The sequence below is a fragment of the Carcharodon carcharias genome, chromosome 10 (assembly GCF_017639515.1).
Source record: "Carcharodon carcharias isolate sCarCar2 chromosome 10, sCarCar2.pri, whole genome shotgun sequence".
In the NCBI taxonomy this organism is placed as follows: Eukaryota; Metazoa; Chordata; class Chondrichthyes; order Lamniformes; family Lamnidae; genus Carcharodon; species Carcharodon carcharias.
This window is the reverse complement of record NC_054476.1, coordinates 158319851-158344519: the sequence shown is the minus strand read 5'-3', so window position 1 is coordinate 158344519 and position 24669 is coordinate 158319851. Positions and strand designations below refer to the sequence as shown.

The window sequence follows — 24669 nt, the reverse complement described above, 5'->3', positions numbered from 1 at the left end:
CCCCAGGATGTTGATAGTAGGGGATTCAGTGAAGGCAATGCCATTGAACATCAAGAGGCAATGGTTGGATTCTGTCTTGTTGGAGATGGTCATTGCCTGATACTTGTGTAGCGCGAATGTTACTTGTCACTTGTCAGCCCAAGCTCAGGCACAGGCATTCTCCTAGCCTGCACTGCAAGGCTGCACTGTCAGATTGAACCATGAGGGATATTGGTGCAAACCTTAACAAAGACATTGCAAGCGGCTGTGATTGACTGCACCACGGCCATCTTTCGCAAGGGGATTCTACAACTTGCCCAGTCGGCCAGTTGTTTTGCTGCCCCCTAAAATGCACATTAATTTGCAGTCTGTGCCCAAGGGGTGAAAAGTTCTGAAGTATCTGGTGGCACTTTCATTACTTGAGTAGGCAGAAAAGCTTTAGAGGCCCGACTCCAAGCATGTCAATGGTTGGATCAGACTCAGCTGCGGAAGAATGCCCACTTTTGATAAGCTTTTCCAAGTGCATGGCCACTTCCCTCGCCCCCCGGAATGTGCTGCCTTGCCTCGCCTCTCCCCTCCCCGTCCTGATTCCCACTGCACCCTTGCCCTGGCACTGTACTGAAAGCCAGCCAGGAAAAAGTGCCTTTTCTGTGAGACACACACACACACACACACACACACACACACACCCCCCCCCCCCCCCCCCGCCCCGCCGCCGCCCAAGCGTCTCTTCCTTGATGTCCTACAGGCGATGCTCATGAGTGCTGAGCAAGGTTGCGTGCACTCACCTCCAAGTTTCCCTTGAGTTCAGGTTGCCAGGTACACTCGTTTTAAAGGCAGCCATGAAGCACACCATTCTGAAGTTACACTGATGTGGGTGGTAAATTTGACATGAGGGGGGGATGATTCCAGTGAGCAGGGCTTATTATGAGATGCTAAAGTATTGAAATTAGGTTCCCAACGTGCAGCAGCGGGAAACGTGGCCCACCATTGACTGGTGGAGGGGACGATTTGCAAACTGGTTTCACAACAGCCTGAAACCGATTTTTGGCCTCCTGGTCATCTGGTACACCAGCCTGCCATGATGCCCGCTGCCAACTGGATCGGATGATTCTGTCCCAAGTGTTTAGACAATAAACAATTTATATTTAGTACACAGACTAGCCATCAACATTGCTAGCAGAATCTTTTTTATATTTTTCATACATGGGAGGATGCAGGCCTATGGAATTTGCACGTTGAATGTGCTCTCCTTTCTGTATGTTAGAAGATTTGAATGTTACCAGCTGCTTAACTAGAAGAATTATGATAATGCTTTCTTAACGGAAAAGTTTACCTTTTGCATCTTGTCATGAATTCAGACTACAATGATAGTCTTATTTTTCTGTCTACTATGAGAGCACCAAGTGAAGTAACACTGGCAATCTAAATCCACTTCCAACAGAAGCAACCCAGAGTTGATTATTTTCCTGCAGGAATTGAGTGTCTCATGCTTATGGCTGAATTTTTGCCACAGAAGCAGGAAACAAGAGCCGGATTGGTTTTTGAGTTAGGAACCTGATTAATGTTCAGATTTTTATAGGGGTGAGCGCTTAATTAATATGGAAACAGGTTTCCTGTCAAATTAAAGCCAGTGGGTGCAGGAATGTTGGTGAATCAGATGAATTGTTGGACTCGTTTAGATACCCCATGGCAATCATCACTGAGGCAGCTGGTTGTCAAGAGGAAGAGATCTATGGCTTGTGCCAAAGCTCTCCATTTCACCAGAGAAAATCAAGTTGTCATAGGGGAACAGGAGGCATGGCAACTGGGGCAGGCAAACTTTCACTTCATTGATGCCAGCCTGGAACTAATGCTAGCAGCTGTGAGGGAGATCTTCTTCCTGGAGAGTGGCAGGAGGAGGCCTTCTCCTCAAGCAGCAGGGGTACTCCCTGTTATGCATTGTCTCCCTTCGCCTCCAATTCCCCCTCCTCTCTTACCTCTTGCTCATCCCTGGATGAGTTGTCTCATTCGAGGGCCTTGCCAGTTTCAAGGTCCACACCTCTCTAGACAGGCAGAAGACGAAGGAGTCCTGGAACTGTCAGGAAAGCAAATGCTCACATGGAGCAGTTGGACCTTGAGGAAATGGGAGCTCTTTCTGTTGATGGACGTCACTGTCCCGCAACTGGGTGCCATAATGGCCACATGGGTGAAACCACTGATGTGTTGCACCCAGGGGAATCCAGTGATGGCAGTGAAACCGAATGCCATTTGTCTCTTCAAGGCTGTGTCTGTTGTTAACTATACATGCTGTATAGCACTGGCAAAGAGGGTATCAGTGAGTAATGAGATGCAGTGGTGTGAAGCCATTTTTGAGATGCCGCTGAAGTCCACAGTTGATCCTTGGGAGGGGCTAGAAGCAAATTTCAAGGCCACAGAGACTTTGATGGCCACTGGCTGGGCATGGCGACCAGTGCTGTGGGGTACAAGGTCTTCAATGACGAGGGCACAGATTTCTGTGACCATCTGACTGGAGAGTCGCAATTTCCTGCAGCAGTAGTTCTCTGCCATCTCCAGGAAGCTCCATCTTCGGTAATCAATCCTGTGTTGAGGGCTTTTACAAGTTTTATTGTCCTCAATGGGGAGGAGTACAGGATTTCTGTCCCACTCCCCCGCCCCCTCTCTGTCTTGGTGATTATTTCCAATGTCTAGATTGATTCCTTGAAATTGATACATCACTTGGCACCAGCACTTCCAGGCTCTTGTTTGCAATGTGCAACATCAGAAGACTGCAGTTGCATAACCTGTGATTTTCCATCTCTTAATTTCGGTGGATAGAAAATTGCAGGCAGTGCATGGACAGTTTTCCAAATAGCTGTCCTTTGCATGCAAAATTTACTACTGCTGTGGGGTTTTGGAAAATTTCATTCAGACCACAGGTGAACAAAATAGAACACTTCCCCAGCTACCTTCGCCGCTAATGTTGTAGCACATGATGACACCATTGCACACATGCGAGGCTGGATACTGGTAAACAAGTAGGCAGGCTCATTCCAATTTCCCAGAATACTTTCTTTGGTCACTGGGAGATTGATGCCGATTCTGATACCCTTCTGGGCATTCCAGGAGGCCCTATTGAGCAGGTTGGGCCTATATTCATTGAAGTTTAGAAGAATGAAAGGTGATTTTATTGAAACATATAAAATTCTGAGGAGGCTTGACAGAGTAGATGCTGGGAAGATGTTTCCTCTCCTGGGGGAATCTAGAACAAGGGCACACGGTTTAAAGATAAGTGGGTCTCCCAGTTAAGACCAAGATGAGGATGAATTTCTTCTCTCAAAGGACCGTTGGTCTTTGGAATTCTCTCACAGAATGCAGTAGAGGCTGGGCCATTGAATGTATCCAAGACTGAGTTAGACAAATTTTCGAATAACAAGGGAGTCAAGAGTTACGGGTGACAGGCAAGAAAGTGCTGTTAAAGCCACAATCAGATCAGCCAAGATCTTACTGAATGGAGCAGCTCAAGGGGCCAAATGGCCTACATCCGCTCTTGTAACTTATGATCTTAATTGTTGTGATGGTGCAGAAATGGCTGTTTTTGTTGACTTATTTTTGAGGCACAATTTAGATTAGAGGTGCCCAACAGGTTGATGCTGTACTTCACTTGACTGTACTTAGTGCTGCCACTGAAAGTAAAGAGTGGAGAAAGTTCCTTTCTAAAGCACTGACATTCATCAACTTAAAAGGGGAGAAAATAATTTAATATTTTTTTTTAAATTATTTTCTTCAGTGGATGAAAGTGAAAATAAATACTCCTTTCAGGAAGCATAGCTAGAAGGTATAACTACAAAGGACAGGACTCAATTGTGTTAAAGTGCTGTGTTCTTTGAGCAGTGGAATTTTCTAACTAGTCAGCAGTAGTTTTAACTTGTACACTTATGTCAGATTGAAAAGCTTGTTTTTGTAAACTTTTGCCATATTTAATTGGAATTAAGTACAATATTTGCATAGTACTGTATATTGGATCATTACGTTTTCAGCAATGAAAATCATGTAGAGAACCAGTAAAAATGAAACTTTAAAAGTCAGACTCCTTGTTCAGAAATATGACTATCCTCTGTGCTATACAAAATAATAATGTAATTTCATTGTAAAAGCCTGTAGTTTTAAGGAATGGCATTGTTGCTGTTGCTGTGAAGGTCTCGGGTGCCACATGTATTATCTGTTCCAACCTTAACACCACTGCATTTGAAAGAGGATATTGTTGTGAAACCAAATTAATTTGTAAAAGGGAAACATGCTTTTGGAAACAGTGGAAAATAATCACTTACGCTCAGAATCTTGTTTTCTTCCAGAATTTAAACATTGCCACTATCCTTCCAGAATTATACTTCACAACCCTGAATAGATCCATCAACGGATCGTATCTTTATGTTGACGTTATGATGAATGGGAAAGAAGTAATTAAAGCTACACTATTTGGAACAGTAGGAGAAGTACGAATAAAATGTTTAATTTAACAAAGTCATACACAAATTATTACAAGACACATTGATAAACTGCACCAAGCAGTTCATCAGAAGCCAATAGTGTAATTCTTCAAATGCGCTCCATCCAGTATGTTTTATTCCATATTATGCATAAGTGGAATTGTTTAAACTAGTTTGGTTTTCTTTTTTGTGAACTGTTTTTATTAGTGAATAGGCATCATGATCCACATTAATAAATGGTAGACTTTCTTCCGATAGGTACAGAAAACAAAACTGATGAATCAGACTTTCCTGAAACAGGATTTTTAGCACACCTATTTTCATGATGTTTATATAGTTCTACAACATATGTTGAATTTACTATTGAATATTATTTCTCTTTTGTAACTGACTGTCAATCACAAAATCATTATTCTGCACTTTGCAGCAATTACAAACATCAGTCTTTTAAAAATTCAGGTTTCCTGTATTTTGGTAAAATTTTGTGGATGAGTTTTTAACATATCTGTCAGAAAATTAAGTTCAGTTATAGATGTTTTAGGAAATATTTGGTACCTATTTTGGTTAGTAATTATTTTCCAAATATCAATATTCATTGGTGAAAGCTTAGGAGAGAGTTGTCCATCCAAATGCTCAATCAACGACCTTAAACGTCAAAGGGAAGGGAAAAATATCTTTTGTAAATGTAAATACGTTGGAAGCAGTTCAGAGAAGAATTACTAAACTAATACATGCAATGGGAGGGCTGTCTCATGAGGAAAGGTTGGACAGGCTAGGCTTGTATCTGCTAGAGTTTAGAAGAGTGAGAGCCAACCTGATTGAAACATATAAGATCCTGAGCGGTCTTGACAGGGCGGGTGTGGAAAGGATGTTTCCTCTTGTGGGGGAATCTAGAACTGGGGGTCACTTTAAAAGTAAGGGGTCGCCCACTTAAGAAGGATGAGAAGACTTCTTCTCTCAGAGGGTCGTGTGTCTTCCTGAAAAGGCGGCAAAAGCAGAGTCTTTGACTATGTTTAAGGCAGAAATAGATAGACTCTTGATAAGCAAGGGGGTGAAAGGTTATTGGGGGTAGGTGGGAATGTGGAGTTGAGGTTACAATTAGATCAGCCATGATCTTATTGAATGACGGACCAGGCTCGAGTGGCTGAGTGGCCTACTGCTCCTAATTCATATGTTCATATAAAGTACACCAAGGCTTTGAACAGAAACAGTGTAAAACTCATCCAAAATATTTATCACATATCTAATTAATTTTTTATGAATGAAAAGATAAACCTTATTCTGTAGTATTTTTATGGAGTAAAACCATTTTGAATCCAATTAGACATCTCCAACACTAAAATCCTGTTGACATTCTTCAAGTTCATGGAAGGTATTTGAGGCATGTTAAATTCACTGGTTACCTTTGCACTTAATTTTATACACACACATCACTCATATATATCCTTAAGCAGCTACGTTGTTTTGACAGTTTTTGGTCACTTAAGTAACAATTTTACGTAGTGCCAGAATTGCAGTTAGCCATTTTTTAGTGACAGTTTTAAACTGGCGACTGTTCAAAAGTGACATTTAATTTGTCAAAGCAATTTATTATACTGAAGCGTAAAATTGTTGATGTAAAGATCAAGGCTCACAAATGTTAAAACTTTAAAAAGTTAAAATACTTCACTTGTTTTATTTTTGTCTTATCTTGTTATAGAACCTGGTTGTCCCCATTACCAACCACCAAGAAGTAATCATTTATGAACCAATAATCTTGAAGCCTAGGATCCTTGTGTTCCCATGGCATCCCAAACCCCGAAGTTATCGGCACCTAATTCAGGTAGTGCGCTCCGGGACTCAATTATGATATGAATTACACCTTGATTTATTGAAGCTTATATAATCTACACAAATAAAAGACAGATGCGCATCACATCAAAACCACAGTGAAGTGAGATGTCAAGTCACTATGTAAGTGATTCAGAATAGGATGGGGGGAAGAGAGTGAAATAATTTACAGTGGGCCTTTGAGGGAGTGCAAAGGAGATTTACCAGGATGGTACTGGGATGAAGAAATTGTGAGAAGATTTAAGTAGCTGGGATTGTTCCCTTTACAGCAAAGGTTATCAGGGAATTTAAGAAAGGATTTCAAAATTAGGAAGATTTCGACAGGGTAGATGGGAAGAAACTATTTCAACAGGCAGGTCAATAACTACAGAGGACACACATTTACGTTTATTGCCAGAAAAGTAAAGGGGAAATGAGAATTTTTTTTGCGGAAGTAAATTTCAATAGGGAATTGGATATATACTTGAAAAAGGGAAACTTACAGGGCTATGGTCAAAGAGCAGGAGAATGGAACTAATTAGAAAGCTGTTTCAAAAAACTGGCACAGACATGATGGACCAAATAGGTCCTGTACCATTTGATTCTGTGAAGTATTTTGCTTATACTTTGTTTCTGTTCATTTAAAAACTAGCAGAAAATTAACATTTAGTTACAAATTTTACATTACACTTGAAGACACACTGGACTGCTTAGAAATATATTGCTATGTAGTAAATGCTCATGCTACAAGGTTAACTTCCCGATGTATTGCTTCCAATGGGAAATCTTGCATGCCATGAATGTTTGCTAGAAATTTCACTGTGCGTACATAGCCAGAAAATAGTAGGTCACATGCTGGAATTTCCACTATGCACTCCCGACAGATGAGATTCTTGGCAGGTGAAGCTCTCCCCATTTGGAACACAAGGTCAGAAGAATATCCCTAACTTGTTTTTAAAGAAATTCTTTCTGTATAGACTGCACAAGTATGTTTTATAAAATGTCTTAAACATGCCTTTGTATTCCACAGGTTAAAGGTGGAAGTGGGAATTTTACATGGTCATCAGGTAATGAAAGTGTTGCCCTGGTGACAGTAAAAGGTGTGATAGCAACTGGTGATAACCGAGGCTTCAGCATTATACAAGCTAGGGATGTGGAAAATCCAATTCACTTTGGCAAAATGCAAGTAAGTTATAAATAATGGTCTCTGTAACTATTTAATACTAAAACTTGGATCTTTCAATCTTTTGTTATTTTAATGCTGAGATTAACCCATTTAAAATAAACGAGTTAACACAGGTGTCAGGTAAATCCAAGTGGAAGATCTAGGCTTTTGTTCTCTGGCATTCACACAAAATTTTCATTTTATTTTATTTTTTAAACGGCTTTCAACAGGCAGCTAACATAATACAGCATTCACTCAAAGGTTTATGCTTCATTTGAATTTGATGCAGGAGCTGTCAGCATGATTTATGCTGGTAATTGAACATCTTATGTAGAAGGGGGTAAGGGCAGGCACTTTGGAATGACTGGTATACATTTGGTTGACCTGCATCTCTCAAGTAAGAGGTGCAGTATTAATTGTGGACATTAACTGAAGGCTGTTTGTGTAATAAAAACATAAAATAATAACTGAGCACTAAGCTTTTATAGTAATGTCCTGGAAGTTTTAGTGAAGGAAGTAAGGAGATCCATTTACATCAGATGGGAGAAAAGCATCCCAAAAGAGAAAAAGGTGGTAATTTCCAGAACTTTAGCTCATCAGACCTGGAAGCAGAACAGGAAGAGTTCAGTGACCTGACCTAGGCTGCTAAGGTAAGACTTCTAATCACAGTTTTGCTACCATTGTCAGCACAGCCTTCATCACAACCACACCCTCCCCCCCCGCTTCATATTCTTCTCATCTGGTCATTGCAACACCCTTCAATGGGCCTCCTCCTGGTCGCACTTCCAAATGCTGCCACTGCTTTCACAACTGATGTCCTTTCTTGTACATACTTAATGCTTCATACATCAGACAAACTATTCTAGCCCCACATGCAGATGTTCAGAACCATTCTGCACTAAATAACACAGTCCCTTTCCTCTTGCAGGACAAGCTGGTGCATAATATCAGAGAGAGAACCTGAACAGGAGGAGGGACTAATTTATTTCACATTCTTTCATCTGCTGAAGAGATTGCTTTGGAGACCCAGCAGGACGGAGAGCCAGAACTATTGCAAAGGGCGAGTCCAGCTGCAGCAATTTTCTTTCTTCACTCATTCCCATACCAGATGATGCCCTAAATTCATTTGCAATAGAAGAGAAGGATGAAACTGCAACTAAATATACCCTGTCACTGTCACTCACTCTTAAACTTGTCAGCAGGAGTCAGAAATTGATACCCCTGATCTTTAGATAGTGACTTGGAGGAGTCAGTACTGTTTCATACACCACCCACATAGACAAGAGGAGAGGACACAGCTTACCAGCTTTGCCAGAGGTAAAGGACAAAGGGTGTAATCATCCCAGATTTCCACCAAGTGTGGTGGTGGGTGGAAAAAAGGACATTTTACCCGCTGGCTGCAATGGCGGCTTTTCACTGTATCGTCCCAATCCCACCTCATTAATCATGCATTCCCAGGAAACATGCCAGATCCTCTCATTCACCCATCCAGCCGCCACCTCTGGCCTTCAGGAATCAGGTGCCATATTTAATGGCTGCCTCGGCAAAGAGCTAGCTCTCTTCAAGGAATAAGAAGCCGCTGCCAAAAGGAGCAAACATGCTGACCCCAGGTTTAGCAACACCTCCCTTGAATGTCTACTGGACGCACTGGAGACCCGCTACGATGTCCTCTACCCTCGCTCTGGTCAAAGGCCAACAAGCAAGGTCACCAATCCTGCATGTGACGTGGTGGCAGCGGTGGTCAGCACCAATGACTTGGAAAAGAGGACAGCCACCCAGTGCCAAAAGAGGATGAATGGTCTCATCTGTTCCACCAGGGTAAGTCACTCTTCTCATCACTCTCAACTCACAGACTCACAAACCCATCACATATACACAGGGATCTCACACTTCAAGGGATGACACCATAACTCGCACACACACCTTCTTATCTCCAGCAGGCTTATATCCTCTGGAGCTGGCGTCCTCATCTCGTCCATGGCTCTTCTCACCACACAAACATTCCATGCAGCGCCATGTGTCCTGCTTGCACTGTCTCCATCTGTTTTCATGCTGGAGAAGCTAGTTCACAGCAGCAGGGAGAGGTCCCAGACCAGGGGGGTGGAGTGGCCGTCATAAGGCCCCCTCATTCACTTTGAGGAGCATGCCATCGCGCTGACTGGTGAGGACGTGGATCGTGCCTGCAGCAATGGTGAGGTTGGCGGCAAACACCCACGTGAAGATCTTGCATCACATCACCCCTCTTTCATCGCAAGCGTGAGTGCTCTCCCTCCTGCTTTTGACTCTGCTGCCATGCACTAATCATGCCGGACCTGGTTCACTGGGAGCCCTGCCAAGTGACCGATACCTCAGCCAGCTAGTCCCTAAGCTCCAAACAGGCCCGCGCCTCCAGCCAAGCGGACATCTCCTCCTTTGAAGAGCTGGAGATAAGCAGCTTGGAAGACCTATCACAATGCTTATCCACACCTTCCACCAGCGCAGAGACACACACCTCAGTGGGACCTAGAATTAGAGCTGGCTTGGTTCGCAATCTGGTGGTAACCGTATGGTCATGTGTCCGGAGCAAGAGGAGGCAGGTTCAGCCTAGCTCCCTGGCATTCGGAGGACTGCTAGGGAAGACGCATCTGTGAGGTCCGAGTCAGATGACAAGCCTCTGGATTCGTCCTTCCAACTCGTCGTGGAGAGTCAGCAGAAGGAGAGAGAATATCACGCAGAGCTGTTAGAAGCCCTCAACAGAGTGGCACGCAAGTCAGAGAAGTGCATCCGCCTGCTGTCTGATGAAGTAGTGCCCACATGTGCCCTCAAGACCTTGGCCTTCCAGAGGAATAATGCCAAAGTCATCAGAGGCAGCAGGGCCAACCATTGCACGAACTGTCTCCACCCTTGCTGCAGATGTCTGGGCAGCACCTAGAAGTGGTAGGCCAAGAAAAGTTTAAAAATTTCCCATCACAAGTGGTTGCATGGGTAAACACGTTTTGTCGCTTCATAATCTGAAAATATATTCACTTTCACTGAATAATGTGTATGGTGTTTTTCAGCTTCATTTACAGGCTTAGTGAGTCCTCCTGCTGCATTCCACGCCCCAGCCCCACCCAGCCCCCAATAGCCATTCAGCTGCACGCAGCTGGCCTATGAGCGATTCTGGAGGGAGAATTGTGTGTGGCAGGGCTTTTTGGAGCCTCATGCAAACATTCTCCCACACACATGAATCCTTTCTCCATCACACTCCTCTCAATGTCCTGAGCATTTTCAGTGCTGCCTGCTGGGGTTCTCTTTCAGTAGTCCATCTGAGCTGACCTGCATCTCTGCGCACGTACTCCCATGCAGCACTTGTTCCCACCCAACACAAGGCTCCTTTCACTTTTGAATTTAGAAGCATGGTACTGGTGAAGTTATATTTTCAGCTCCCCTGTCCTTTTCCCTCCCCCAGCCACCCATGTCCTTTCCCCCATCACTGTTTACCCACTGGCTTCACCTTCCACCTCCCTACCGTCACCTACCAGCCAGAACCCTTTTCTCTCCAGGATGTCCAGGTGAATATGCATGTCCCTTATCTTGCAAAGAAGCCCACCCCAATCCACACTTACCTCTCTGACCTCCTTTTTCCCACCTTCATGATCTGTGTCTGCATCCGAGTCCTTGCCAACCACCTTGGCCACCCATTCTACCGAAGTCTTTCCTCCATGCCAAGTCCTTCCCACCTAAGAACTTACCCCCTTACACCTACTTCCCTGGTTGCCACTTTCTCCTCCATGATGCCCTCCTCTCCCATATTCCCTCCACCCCTCCTGCCCCTGACACCATCATTCCCCCCTCCTGCCCAACCTCACCCCACCTGGTACACCTTCCTCTCCCAGTCAAACCTAGACCTTCCTTTCGTACCACCCCAGGTACACCTTCCTCTCCCACTCACAGCTAGACCTTCCGCCCCACTCCTTTAACAATCAAGTGTAGCAGACAATGGCCAAGACACTGATGTCCCAAAGCAGACCCTCAGCGGTGACTTTCCACCATCCATGAGCTATTTCACAGAGGAGCCATGTCCATTAGAATCCACCCAGCATGCGATGCACATTCCTCCAGGGTCTGGTTGCTGTCGGGCTCCAGCATCTTCTGCTGCTCGGATGTCCATGATGTGAGCAAGGCCCTGACGGTAAGTCCTGACATCTGCACATCACGATTGTCAAGACGTGTTCTGCACTGGCGTGTTTTCCTAGTGATGTACACGGTAAGTTTGACGTGGTGGGATGATTCTGCCAAACAGGGCTTATGGCCCCATGTAGATGTATGAAAATAAAGTTCCTGACGTGCGGCGGCAGGAAATGCGGCCAACCATTAAGGGGCGGAGCAGACAATTGCAAACCGATTTCACGACGGCGTGAAACTGATTTTTGGCCTTACTGCCATATTGTCCACTCATGATGCCCGATGCCAACGCGCATGGAAAATTCCACCCAAAGTTGATAACATCCAGGACCACTTCATGAAACCTCATCCCGCCCATAGATGAGGTTTCATAATAAATGTGAAGGCCGCCTGAACTCTTCGCCTGGCCACCAACCTTAAGGTTGAGCGTGCAGCCATGAGAATCTGTTTAATTATTTAATTAATGGCCTTAATGGGTCTTTGACAGTTCGGCGCACACGCAGCCAACTCTGTTGCGCACCCGCCGAACTGAGGATCGGAATGACGTGAGGTGACATCAGGTCGCACGCCCAACGTCACTACGCGTCATTTTATACATCGGCAAGCAGGGCCCAACCCCACCAGAAGATTCAGGCCTTTCAGTACTCTACTGCCTATTCTGTTGCTCCTACGAGTTGTACTCCCTCTTCCCCACTGCCCACAGTTGTGATATGGAAGACTGCAGGGCTTCCAGTGAGGGAACATAATACAGCTATGGCTACTGACTGCAGTTATAAGGATGTTGGAAGGACTGGACTGATGTTGGGAGGGACATCTAGTGCAGGGAATAATATCCTTAAAGCTGAAGTGCTCCTTCTAATGGGCTGCTGTAAGAATAAGAAGGCCTTGCTCTTCCTCATGATTGAAGTTTCTTTCTGCCGCCCATGCAGTCCTCTGCCACATCTTCCTCTGCAGCTGGCTGAATAGCTTGGCTTTTCTAAGCAGCAAAGTTGTGCAGCAAAGAGCAGACATTGATGATTCTAAAGACTCTTTGGGGGGCTATGCTACAGGACATCTATCTCACCCATCTTGACAGCAGAATCATTGCTTAGGGGTGCTTGTAGTCTGTTCCATCATGGCTCAAGTGGAGGCATGGCACTGATTGTACCACAATGCTGCATCTGTGCTTTGGTTCCTGAGAGATATCGCTAGCCAGGTCTGAAGAAAATAACCATTGTCCCCAAGCAGCTATCCTCAACCGGATAGTCAAAGTGAAAGAAAGGAGGGATTAAGAACTGAATGAAGGCATCCTGGCAGTTGGCAGGAAACATGGCATAGATCTGCACAATGCATTATATGTTGTCATACACTAATTGGGCATTCAGTAAGTGAAACCCTTTCCAATTTATGTGCACTCCAGCCAGTCATTTTAAAGGTTGACGTATTATTAATCAATTGAATAAAACTGGCGTTCAATTTGCTACAGGAATTAGAGAATTGTGAAGAATTTTCCTAATGTTTAGTCTTGAAATTAAAAATACAGATGTTTAGATAAGGAGTGAAACGATAATGCATCACTATTCTATTATCCAAAGTAACTTGAAGAGATTTTCCTGGGTTTGTAAATCGTTGCACTAGATTGTCAGGGCACAACAGGTTTTGGAATATTTGACATGTGCCTGTAAAATAACCCACCTAATTTCCCTTCTAGTTAAATTAATAGTTGCCTGAGCTCAGACAGAGGAATGCATCCCCATATGGGATGTATAAATGAGTTAACCTGAAGTTATATGTACTCTATGTTATAGATTTAAATCAGTGTTTTGGCTGATCCTTAGGTCAACGTTCTGAGGCCAGTCAGTATAGAGTTTGTCCAATCCCGCGTAGAAATAGAGGTTGGTCAGACCCTTGACCTACCTATCATGGTTTATGGACTCTTGGATACAGATGCCATGGAAACAGTTCCAGTGAATGACTGCACATTAATGAACTTGGCAGTGCAGATGGACAAGCAAGGGGTATTCAAAGTCATTCAAGGTACAATAGAAAAGCGTTGCTTTATTTTATATTTAGTAATTGTAATCTGGATAATTTGTATTTATTAATATTATTTAAACAGTTAGACATTAAAACAATTATCCAAGGCGCTACTAATTGCATGGAGCCTCATCATTGGCAGGCTCAGATTGAAAAACCTGGCTTTTTGCCATGTATGATTTGAGAATAATACTTAGCTACAATCTGGTGAGCGTCTTACTAGCATGGGATATTTAGTTACATTTAGTCCCACACTGAATTTCAGTGTGGCGTCAGGTAAGGTTCTGCCTGGAATACCTATTTTTTCACAATAAATGGGCAAGTCAGAAAAGCTGAACCAGCCTGAGTAAAGCAGACTGATTAAAGGTAGACTGGTTCTTGAACTCCTGTTAAAATTGCTTATTTTGTTCCAAAACACATTTGGCTGAATGCATTTGGTTTTTCTGGATAGTTTGCCATGTTTGTAATTTCTGCATCTTTTTCCTGCACATTGCTTTATTATTCCTTGCTGTTGTTGCTGTTTAAATACAGTAAATGTTTCTCGTTGCAGTTTGGATGATTAAGGCAAATTCTTGAAGGAGCAGTAAATATGAATATATGAATTAGGAATAGTAGTAGGCCATTTGGTCACTTGAGAATACGCTGCCATTCAATAAGATCATGGCTGATTTAATTGTGGCCTCAACTCCACCTTCCTTCCTATCTCCTTTCCCCTTTGATTCCCTTGTCAATCAAGAATCCATTTAAATCAGCCTTAAAAATGTTCAGTGATCCTGCCTCCACTGCTCTCTGGGGAAGAGAGTTCCACAGACTCAAGACTCTCTGAGAGAAACAATTTCTCCTCATCTTCATCTTAAATAGGAGACCCCTTATTTTTAAACTGTGCCCTCTAGCTCCAGTCTCTTCCCACAAAGGTGGAAGAAACATCCTTTCAGTATCCACCCTGTCAAGTCCCCTCAGGATCTTAAACGTTTCAATAAGATCGCCTCTCATTCTTCTAATCTCCAGTGGATATAGGACCAACCTTTCCTCATAAGATGATGCTCTCATTTCAGAAATCTGTGGAATGAAATTTCTTCTAATGCAGTTAAGTCCTTTCTTAAATAAGGAGACCAAAACTGTACACAGTACTCTAGATATGGTCTCACCAATACTCTATACAACTGTAGCAAAACATGCCCAGTTTTATATTCTATTCCCCTTGCAATAAATGACAACATTCCATTTGCCTTCCTAATCTTTTGCCGTACCTGCATACTAACTTTTCCTGATCCCTCTACCAGGACATCCAGATCCCTCTGTACCTTGGAGTTCTGCAATCTCTCCCCATTTAAATAATATGCTGCTCTTTTATTCTTTCTGCCAATGTGGACAAGTTCACATTTTCCTACATTATACTCCATTTGCCAAATTTTTGCCCACTCACTTAACCTATCAATATACCTACGTCGTCTTCACAAATTGCTTTACTACCTATCTTTATGTAATCAGCACAGTTAGCAACCATGCATTCGCTCCTGTCATCATAGCTATTAATATAGATTGTAAATAGTTGATGACCCAGCACTGATCCCTGTGGCACTCCACTCATTACATCTTGCCAACCCAAAAATGACCCATTTACTACTACTCTGTTTCCTGTTAGCTAACCAATCCTCTGTCCATGCTAATATGTTACCCGCTACACTGTGAGCTCTTATTTTGTGTACTAATCTTTGATGTGGCACCTTGTCAAATGTCTTTTGGAAATCGAAGTACACCACACCCACAGGTTCTCCTTTATCTACGTTGCTTGTTACTTCCTCAAAGAACTCTAATAAATTGGTCAAACACTATTTCCCTTTCACAAAAACATGTTGACTCTGCCTGATTGCATTGAGATTTTCTAATTGCCCTGCTATAACCCCCCTTAATAATAGGTTCCAGCATTTTTACATGACATGTTAAGCTTTCTGTCTCCCACCTAGTTTGAATAGAGGAGTTACATTCACTATTTTCCAATCTGATGGGACCTTTGTAGAATCTAAGGAATTCTGTAAAATTAAAACCAATGCATCTGCTCTGTCAGCAGCTACTTCTTTTAAGACCCTAGGATGAAATCCATCACGACCAAGCGAATTGTCAGGTTTTAGTTCTGATAATCTTATCAGTACTCTTTCCCTGGTGATTGTAATTGTTTCAAGTTCCTCCCTCTCTTTTACCTCTCCAGTTGAACTAACACATTAATCTCTATGCTTGCACCCATCACAATACTGGCACTTCTGTTTGTCGATCTCTCTGCCTATGCCAGAACATATAAAATAGAAGCTTCCATCCCATTCTCTGCTTCATGATGTAAGATAGCAGAGTTGTACATCAATTTCCAGTGACCTCCAGGCAACATCTATTCAAGGCGAATGACAATTAGTATAGAACTGAACACTTTATGACTTTGTTGCGCTTGATCCTTCTAAACCATTGTAGGGGACACCTGCCAAAACAGATGGTGTGCAGTGCACACATGTATTAATCAAATACTACGTGCATAAGGGATTACATCGTTATCACTTTCCCTGTGAATCAGTTGGACAGAGTGCAGTGCATTCACCTGGTGGGTTATTTCCCCGAATGCAAGATGGTGAAAGTAGTACCTATGTAAATGTATGCAGGAACACAGGTTAGGGCTAGGTTATTTAACCCCTCGAGCCTGTTCCATCATTCATTTAAATTATGGCTGATCTGAATCCATTTACTTTCCTTGGTTCCATTTTCCTTAGTGTCCTTACTTAACAAAAATCTATCAATTTCAGTTTTGAATCATTAATTGACCTAACCTCAACAGTTTTTTTTAGAGGTGAGACACCCAGATTTCTTCTACCCTTTGTGTGAAGAAGTACTGCCTGATATACCCTGAAAGACTTAGCTCTAATTTCAAGATTATGTATGCCCCTTGTTCTGCACTTTCCCACCAAAGCAAGTAGCTTTTCTCTATGTACTCTATTAAATCCTTTAATCATCTTAAACACCTGTTATATCACTCCCCAATCTTCTATACTCAAGGAAATACAAATCTATGTCATCTGTCCTCAGAATTGAATTATTTTACCCCCGGTTTCATTCTGATGAATTTGCACAGCACCTTTCAAGGCCCGTATACCATTCCTAAGATGCAATACTCAGAGCTGAATGCAATACTGCAGATGCAATCTAACCAGAGCTTTACAACCAAAGCATAACTTCCACCCTTTGAATTCCAGTCCCCTTGAGATGAAGGCTCACATTCCATTCTCTTTTTAATTATTTTGTTACATCTGTCCATTAGTTTTTAATTTCTGTACATGGACCACCTTAAACATTCACCACCGTCGCATAGTGGTGTACCATCTGCAAAATGCGTTGCAGCAACTCACCAAGCCTCTTCAACAGCACCTTCCAAACCCACGATTTCTACCACCTAGAAGGATAAGAGCAGTAGGTGCATGGGAACACCATGACCTGCATGTTCCCCTCTGTGCCACACACCTGACTTGGAACTATATCACTGTTCGTTCACTATGGCTGGATCAAAAACCTGGAACTCCCTTCCTAACAGCACTGTTAGTGTACCTACACCACATGAAATACAGCAGTTCAGGCAGGCAGCTCACCATCACTTTCTCAAGGGCAGTTAAGGATGGGCAATATATGCTGACCTCCCTCACAATGAATAAAGAAAAAACTCTCTACTTCGCCATGGTTCCTAGCTTCTTACCATTTAGAAAATACCTTGCTCTGAAGAGGGTCAAGCTCTGAAGAAGGATCGTACGGACTCAAAACGTCAACCCTCTTTCTCTTTCCACAGATGCTGTCAGACCTACTGAGTTTTTGCAGTATTTTCTGTTTTTGTTTCAGATTTCCAGCATCTACAGTTTTTGCCTTTACCTTGATCTATGTTGGGCCCAAAGTCAATGACTGCCCAATTCCTCATGTTGAACTACGTCTCCCACAGTTTTGCCCACTCAGTTAGCTTAATAGTATATCTTCTTCAACTTTCTGCTCTCATCTACACTACTCATTGTGCCACCTAATGTGATATTGTCAATAAACATGGATACATACCTGTCTATTTCTAAGACATTCATAAATCTATTGAGAAGCTGAGGTCCCAGTACATTGGGATGCGCCATGAATCATATCCTGCCATTTGGATTACACGCCCATTAAGCCTACTCCACATCTCAACCAATTCCCAAGCCATGTAAAAAAAGTTGCCTCCAATTTCAAACACTTCCATTTTTCCCAACAGAGTACATATAAATAAATCCATTGACACGCCATTATCTACCATAGTGAGCACCTCAAAAAGTTTTTGTAGATATGACTTAGCCATTACAAATCAATGCTGGCTCATTTTTTAAAAAAGGGCGCACGCTTTACTAAATAAAGCCTGTTGTAACATTGGCAGTTTTTAACAATAGATTAATTATGGGATTGCTCAGTATCTCTGCTGCTGTTTATCACCTGGGTAACCTTGAAGGACCTGCTAATAATTTTTATGGTGTTTATTCTGCGTGTGCTGTGAGGAACTTACACAAGTGGGTTAATGCATCTTTACAATAACCAAGTATTAGGTCAACTATAAAGAATATTAAAAGCAAAAAAAATCTAAAGGCACTTTGTTTTTGTGGCATACTGAGTAGGCATTCATAACAAAATAGTTTCATGTTGTTGTGTTTAAAGCAGCATTTTACTGCATAATGTTTAATATGAAAAGCATTTCAAATTAATTAATATTGTACAATATTCTAAATTCTACTCTTGTTTGGTCATATCTTTACTCAATCAAAGTCTTATCACTAATTGTCAACAATTTTCTCCCAGGGAGATTAGAGCCAGATGTTACACACTGTACTGGGATATTCATTCAAGCAGAGACACCAGGCCATATGGTACTAACAGCTAGTGCTGGATTTCTGGAGGTCCATTTTAGCAGCAGTATCACAATTGCTTCTTACCATCGGCTTAGAGTAAGCATCTATGACACAATCCTAGCCAAGATAGAATTTGCCCCCACACTGTAATATTGCAGTCAACTTAGATATGATTATACCAAACCAAAGTTTAATTGAGTATACTGGTTACATATGATTGTCTTTTAAGCTGAAAATAATTAGCTGGTGATAGTGCATGTTTTCTTTTGTCATTCTCAAGGTACTTGGAAAGATTGCCAGTCCAACCAGAAATAGTCCTTTGTCATCAAGAATCTTACAGAAGCACATAATCTTTCCTTTTTTGTATTATGCAAAAATGTTTGATTTAAATAGCTTTTCTCCTGTTGCCACTTACCAATCATACGTGCTGTAAGAAAGTATGGTACTTTTATTTTGCATCTTAGACTTAAATTTCTCATTTTTCCTCAGCATTTCACCAATTCCTAAAAGTTATATAGTCTGTTAGATGCACTGCAACAAAGCTTGTCCACCATCTATAAGGCACATGTGTGATGGAATACTTTCCACGTGCCCGGATGAGTGCAGCTCCAACAACACTCATACAGCTTGACACCATCCAGCACAAAGCAGCCTGCTTGACTGGCACGCATCCCAGCAACATTCACTCCCTCCACCACTGACAAACAGTGGCAGCAGAGCGTTCATTTGCATAACGCACTGCAGAAACTCACCAAGGCTCCTTAGGCAGCATCTTCCAAACCCACAACTACTACCATCTAGAAGGGCAAGGGCCGCAGATACATGGGAACACCACCATGGAAGTTCCCCTCCAAGCCACTCACCATCCTGACTTGGAAACATATTGTCATTCCCTCGCTGCCGCTGGGTCAAAATCCTGCAATCCCCTCCCTAACAGCACTGTGGGTGTACCTACACCTCATGGGCTGCAGCAGTTCAAGAAGACAGCTCACTAGCACCTGCTCAAGGGCAATTGGGGATGGGCAATAAACACTGGCCTAGCCAGCAACACCTGCATCCCGTAAAATGAATTTTAAAAAAAAATTTATATTCTGCATTTAATGCTGAAGATTATTCTCTATTTCACTGATTTTCTCCTTGAACATAGCTGCTTCTTTTGAGTCATCTTGATACACTGAGAAATTCGAAGGCCAGAAATTCCTTGTTAACCAAAATAATGGGGCTGGGTATTTTTTAGTTAAACATAATGACCCACAAACATAGTCTGGCTTCTGAGTGCACAGTTTTACTCCTGGCACATTGTTAATTTCAATAAAAAAGGCATTCTCCAGTTTATAGCTCAAGAACAATTCTTGTCGGATTTACTTAATTAAGAGCACTCACATTGAGATCCTGTCTTTAAGTTATGCATTTTTTTGACTAGCTGTCATAAGCTGAGGAAAGCATAGCTAGGCAAGGGCAGCTTTTCATACTCAGCTTTGTGCTCCAGAAATCTGCTGATTTTTCACAGCTTAGCACAGAGTTACAAGGATAAAAGCTTCTAGAGCTTTAATAGAGTATAGCATTCTGGCCCTTTCTGAATTATCTGCTGTGCTGGATCCTCAGCTTGCTCCAAGAACACACAAACATGTTGGATCTGTGATAAATGGTCATTTGTCTTGCCACATTCTCAGACAAGGGTTCATTGGGAAAATATTCTTGGCTGCACTGTTTCTTTTCCTTTGCAACTTGATGGATGTCATCAAAAGTAACGTTATTTTGCTGGCGACACCAATCTTTACAGAGTGGTTATCTCCCCCATCTGAAGGACACATTGTAACCATATTCCTGGATGTCGATATAAACAGAATGGACAGGGAGTGGAAAAAATGTTTTTTTTCCAAAATCATTGCAACAGTTGAGATAGCTTGCATGCAGCAGGCATAAAACGCAAAATCATGGGCCCACTGTCTACAATTTCTGTCTGTTGACATCTCATGCACTGCAAAATGTAAGGACTCGGTAAAATTATCCTAATATGTTATCCTTTGGCCTAAGAAAACATCAATAATTTTGACTGGAAGACAAATCTAATTCTTATAAGCAACATGGTTGTAGGTAGAAAGTTCCAAACCATGAAAAACTCTGTAAAATTCTACCATTCTTTAAATCTATCACTTAACATAGTCTCAGGTATTTTTTGCTATCGCTATAGCAGATCTTAAGAACTAACTTGGGAGATAGTGGTACTCTTAGCTCTTTCAAATCAGTGATTCATATTGGTTGAGACAAGAACTAATGCTGAAATACAGATCAAGACACCAAAAAACTAATGATAGATTCAAATATGCACTTTAGTGACCAGGACGTGGGAATAATACAAGTGTATATAATTACCATCTTAAGAGCGCACTCCCCATTCAGTATTTCCTGTTTTGTTCCTTTGAAGATCAATAGTAGAGTATTTGGCTGTGTATTTACTTTTTTTTTTAACCTGTTCAAATTCATATTCACAAGTCTTGTGGAATATTAATTAGTGTAATCATTGTCATTAGTGTCATATAGTCTGAATGGATAATTTTTTTAAGTTTATATATAAACCAGTTATGTTTTATACATCATTTTATAACACATTCTCAGGCCTTTAGTAAATTTGTTTATTATTAATATCCATACTAAAAGTTCCATTATTGTGCAAGAGGAAGGCTTATTTATTATCCTCCCACCTACAACAACTTATTAAGTCTTACCATTAAATGCTGTGCCAAAATATCTCTACATTACTTAACCTAGCCATGAAAAAGTGACATATAGCTCTCCAGCAGTTCACTTAAATGGTAATGATTATTGAACGGTACAGACCAGGAGGATCCCAGATTTCATACCAAGACTGTGCTGTTAATTGTTCTCAACCAAAAGGCACTTCAGTTAGGGAAATCATCCAGGGCTTCCATTCACAGTGTCCCCTTTGGTCCAAATGCTTGCCAATGCTAAAGTGGAGTATAAAGAATAGCCACGTGGGCAAGGTGCTAAAGTGCTGCATATGAAACTGTATCCAGCAAGGAATTACTGGCTTCAGTGGAGGATGAAGAGGTTGGAAGTTGGGGAATTGGGAAAATTATAACAATGGCTAAAATTGTCCCAGATTTGCACTAAGTGCGGTACTGGACGTGAAAAACGATGTTTTACCCGCCGGCTGCAATGGCGGATTTTTACACTGTATTGTTCCCTTCCTGACGCGTCCTGTTTCATCAATGCATTCATTGGAAACACTGGATCGTTGGTGGGTGGGCTTAGATTTGCCCATCACGCCATGACCTCAGCGCTTCCTTGTTCCAGGAGCCATATTTAAAGCACACCAGAGTGCAGCCTACTTTGTGTCTACACACCAGGACTGCTCCAGGCGACAAACAGCCAGAAAGCAAAGGCGATGGCAGCCCTCAAATTTAGTGATACCTCTTGGGGTACCTGCTGGACGCAGTGGAAGGCTACTGTGAACCCCTCTACCCCCACTCTGGCTGCAGGAGGTCCATCCCAGTCACCAATCCAGCCTGGGAGGCAGTGGCAGTCAGCACCACCAGAGCCCAGAGGATTTCAGCCATCCGGTGCAGGAAGAGGATGAATGCTTTCATTCATTCCGCCAGGGTACTTCAACCACCTCATCACTGATGATGAGCTTCTGGATTCGGCCTACCAACTCATCGTGCAGAGTCAGCAGAAGGAGGGCGAACTTTATGCAGAGCTATTGGAAGCCCTCAACAGAGTGGCACATGAGTCAACAGAGTGGCACATGAGTCAGCAGAGTGCATCTGCCTGCTCTCTGATGAAGTGGTGCCCAAGTGCTCACATGAAGGTCTCCATTGGAAGGATGGCAGTTGCCGTGGAGATCCTGATCAGCAGAGCAAGGAGATGCGCGCAGACCTGCATGTCATTGCAGTCGCCATAGGCGCATTCCTGCAGTGACAACGTGAGAGGGAAACGGGGTACCTTGATATCCCTCCAAGGATGTCAGGTCAGGGCCCTCAGGGCACCCCAAGAGAGGAGAAGCAGCAGCTGGACACCCCTTGACCATCCACTTAAGAATTTCAGAGGCTGTTTGTTCCTTCCAAATTCCCTTTGCCTGTGATCCCCCCCCACCAACAACCTCGTTCTCTGTCAGTGCAGAGGGAGCAATTGGCCCACAGGAGGACAGCTAAAGCAAGCTGGGGCCCTCAAGGCCTCTGGTCTCCAGAGGAATAACGCCAAACTCATCAGTGGCAACAGGGTCAACCATTGCACAAGCTGTCCACCCCTGTTGCAGATGTCAGGGGAGCACCTAAAGGTAGTGGTAGACCTAGAAAACTTAAGAAATTCTGATCACAGGTGATTGTACGGGTGAACACATTTTGTCACTTTACAATCTGAAAATAAATTCACTTTCACTGAATAAGTTCAATGTTGTCTTTCAGCTTCATTTACAGGCTTTGTGAGTCCTCCCTCTGCATCACCCCCCACTAGCAGCAGTTCAGCTGCATGCTTTCGGACCGTGAGTGATACTGGAGGGAGAAGTGTATGTATGTGGCAAGGCCTTTTGGGGCCTGATGCAAACATTTTCCCACGCATGCGGAGCCTTCATCCCTCACACTAATCTCACTGTCCCACACATTTTCGGTGCTGCCTACTGGAGTTGTCTTTCAGTTGTCCATCTGAGCCGACCCTGCATCTTCGCCCACCCACTGATTGCACTCCCATGCAGCACCCATGCCCATCCAACACAAAGCTCCACTCACTTTCGATTTGCACAGCAAGGTAGTTAAGTTTTTGATTAGCTCCCCATCCTTCTCCCCCCCCCAGTCACCCATGTTCTTTCCCCCATCACAGTCTACACCTCCCCCGGCATCACCTTCCACCTCCCCACCGTTACCCTACAGCCCAAACCTTTGTCATTCCAGGATGTGCATGTGCACATGCAAATTCCCTACCTTCCTGAAAATCACACCCACATTCACATTAACCTCGTTCTTCTGACTTCTAGGGTCTGTGTTTGACTTCATGTCCCCAGCAACCACCCTCACCGTCCCTTCTACTGGTACCAACGTAACCTCACTCTCCCATCCAGCAACTCCCTCTGCCTCCTCTTACATTCACCATTCCAACCTACCAGGCCCACCCTGAGTTCACTCCCCAGGAGGTATAGGCATTCCACCCTGCCTCCTTACTCCTTACTCCCTCCTCTCCCCCTTACTCTTTACTGCCTCCTCTCCCCCTTACTCCCTCCCACCTCCAAACTCCATCCTCCCCTGGAAACCTTGTCCCACACCCCCCCCCCGAATTCCCTCCTCTCCCCATTCACCTACCCCCTCCTAACCCTCCCTTAAACTTGCCCCCGTTACACTTACACCATTCTCCCAGTTAACCCTCCTCCCCCATACTCCCTCCTTACTCTCCCAACTTCATCCCCCTCCCCCAACACTTTCGCTCCCTCCTAACCTCATCTCCCACGACACCTTTGTGCGCACCCCGCCCTTCTAACCTCAACCCCGCCCTCCCCCCACCCCCAGGTACACCTTCCTCTCCCACTCACACCTAGGCCTTCCTCTCCCCCCCACCATTCCCTTCCTTAGTTGATATCCGTACCAGTCCATGGTGAAATTCCAAAAGCAGGTCAAAACCATCAACGGAGACCCTGGAAGATGGTGATGTCTGTGAAGTCCTGAAGCCTTGGCGAAGTCAAAACTGCTGAGTGGAGACCTCTCACCTCCTGAGAACTGCTTTGCGGCAGAGCCATGTGCATGAGGATCCATCCCAGCATGTGATGCACATGTTCGAACAGGGTCCAGTAGCTGTACGGCTCCAGCATCATCTCCCCAGCTCACCATGATCTGAGCAAGGCCCTCAAGGTAAGTCCCGATTTGTGCGTGTCATGCTTTTCCAGACATGTTCTGGGATGGCGTGTTTTCCTGCCAGTGTAACAGTAAATTGGGCATGGGGGGGACAATTCCGATCAGGCCTTGCTTTGCATCCCTTTAGCAGGATGCAAACTGAGTTCACATCAGCCTCCAGTGGGATTCGCGATCCACCGTGAGCAGACACCATCAGATAATCCCGCAGTGATTTCATGCTGGCATGAAACAAATTTCTGCCCCTCCCGCTGAATTCTCCCCCCACCCACCATGACACCTGCTGTCAATGGGAGTGGAAAATTCCAGCTAATGGGCAGCATCATGTATGCTCAGCG

General features: G+C 43.4%; 1 protein-coding gene across 1 annotated transcript in view; it reads left to right on the top strand.

Moving 5' to 3' along the window:
• Positions 1-24669, top strand: part of LOC121282907 (nuclear pore membrane glycoprotein 210-like) — a 235299-nt gene that overhangs the window by 144541 nt on the left and 66089 nt on the right. The window contains exons 10-14 of the mRNA XM_041196717.1: positions 4314-4454; positions 6148-6270; positions 7288-7443; positions 13386-13584; positions 23467-23528. Of these exons, the coding sequence (XP_041052651.1) occupies positions 4314-4454; positions 6148-6270; positions 7288-7443; positions 13386-13584; positions 23467-23528 (681 nt within the window). The remainder of the gene's footprint in view (positions 1-4313; positions 4455-6147; positions 6271-7287; positions 7444-13385; positions 13585-23466; positions 23529-24669) is intronic.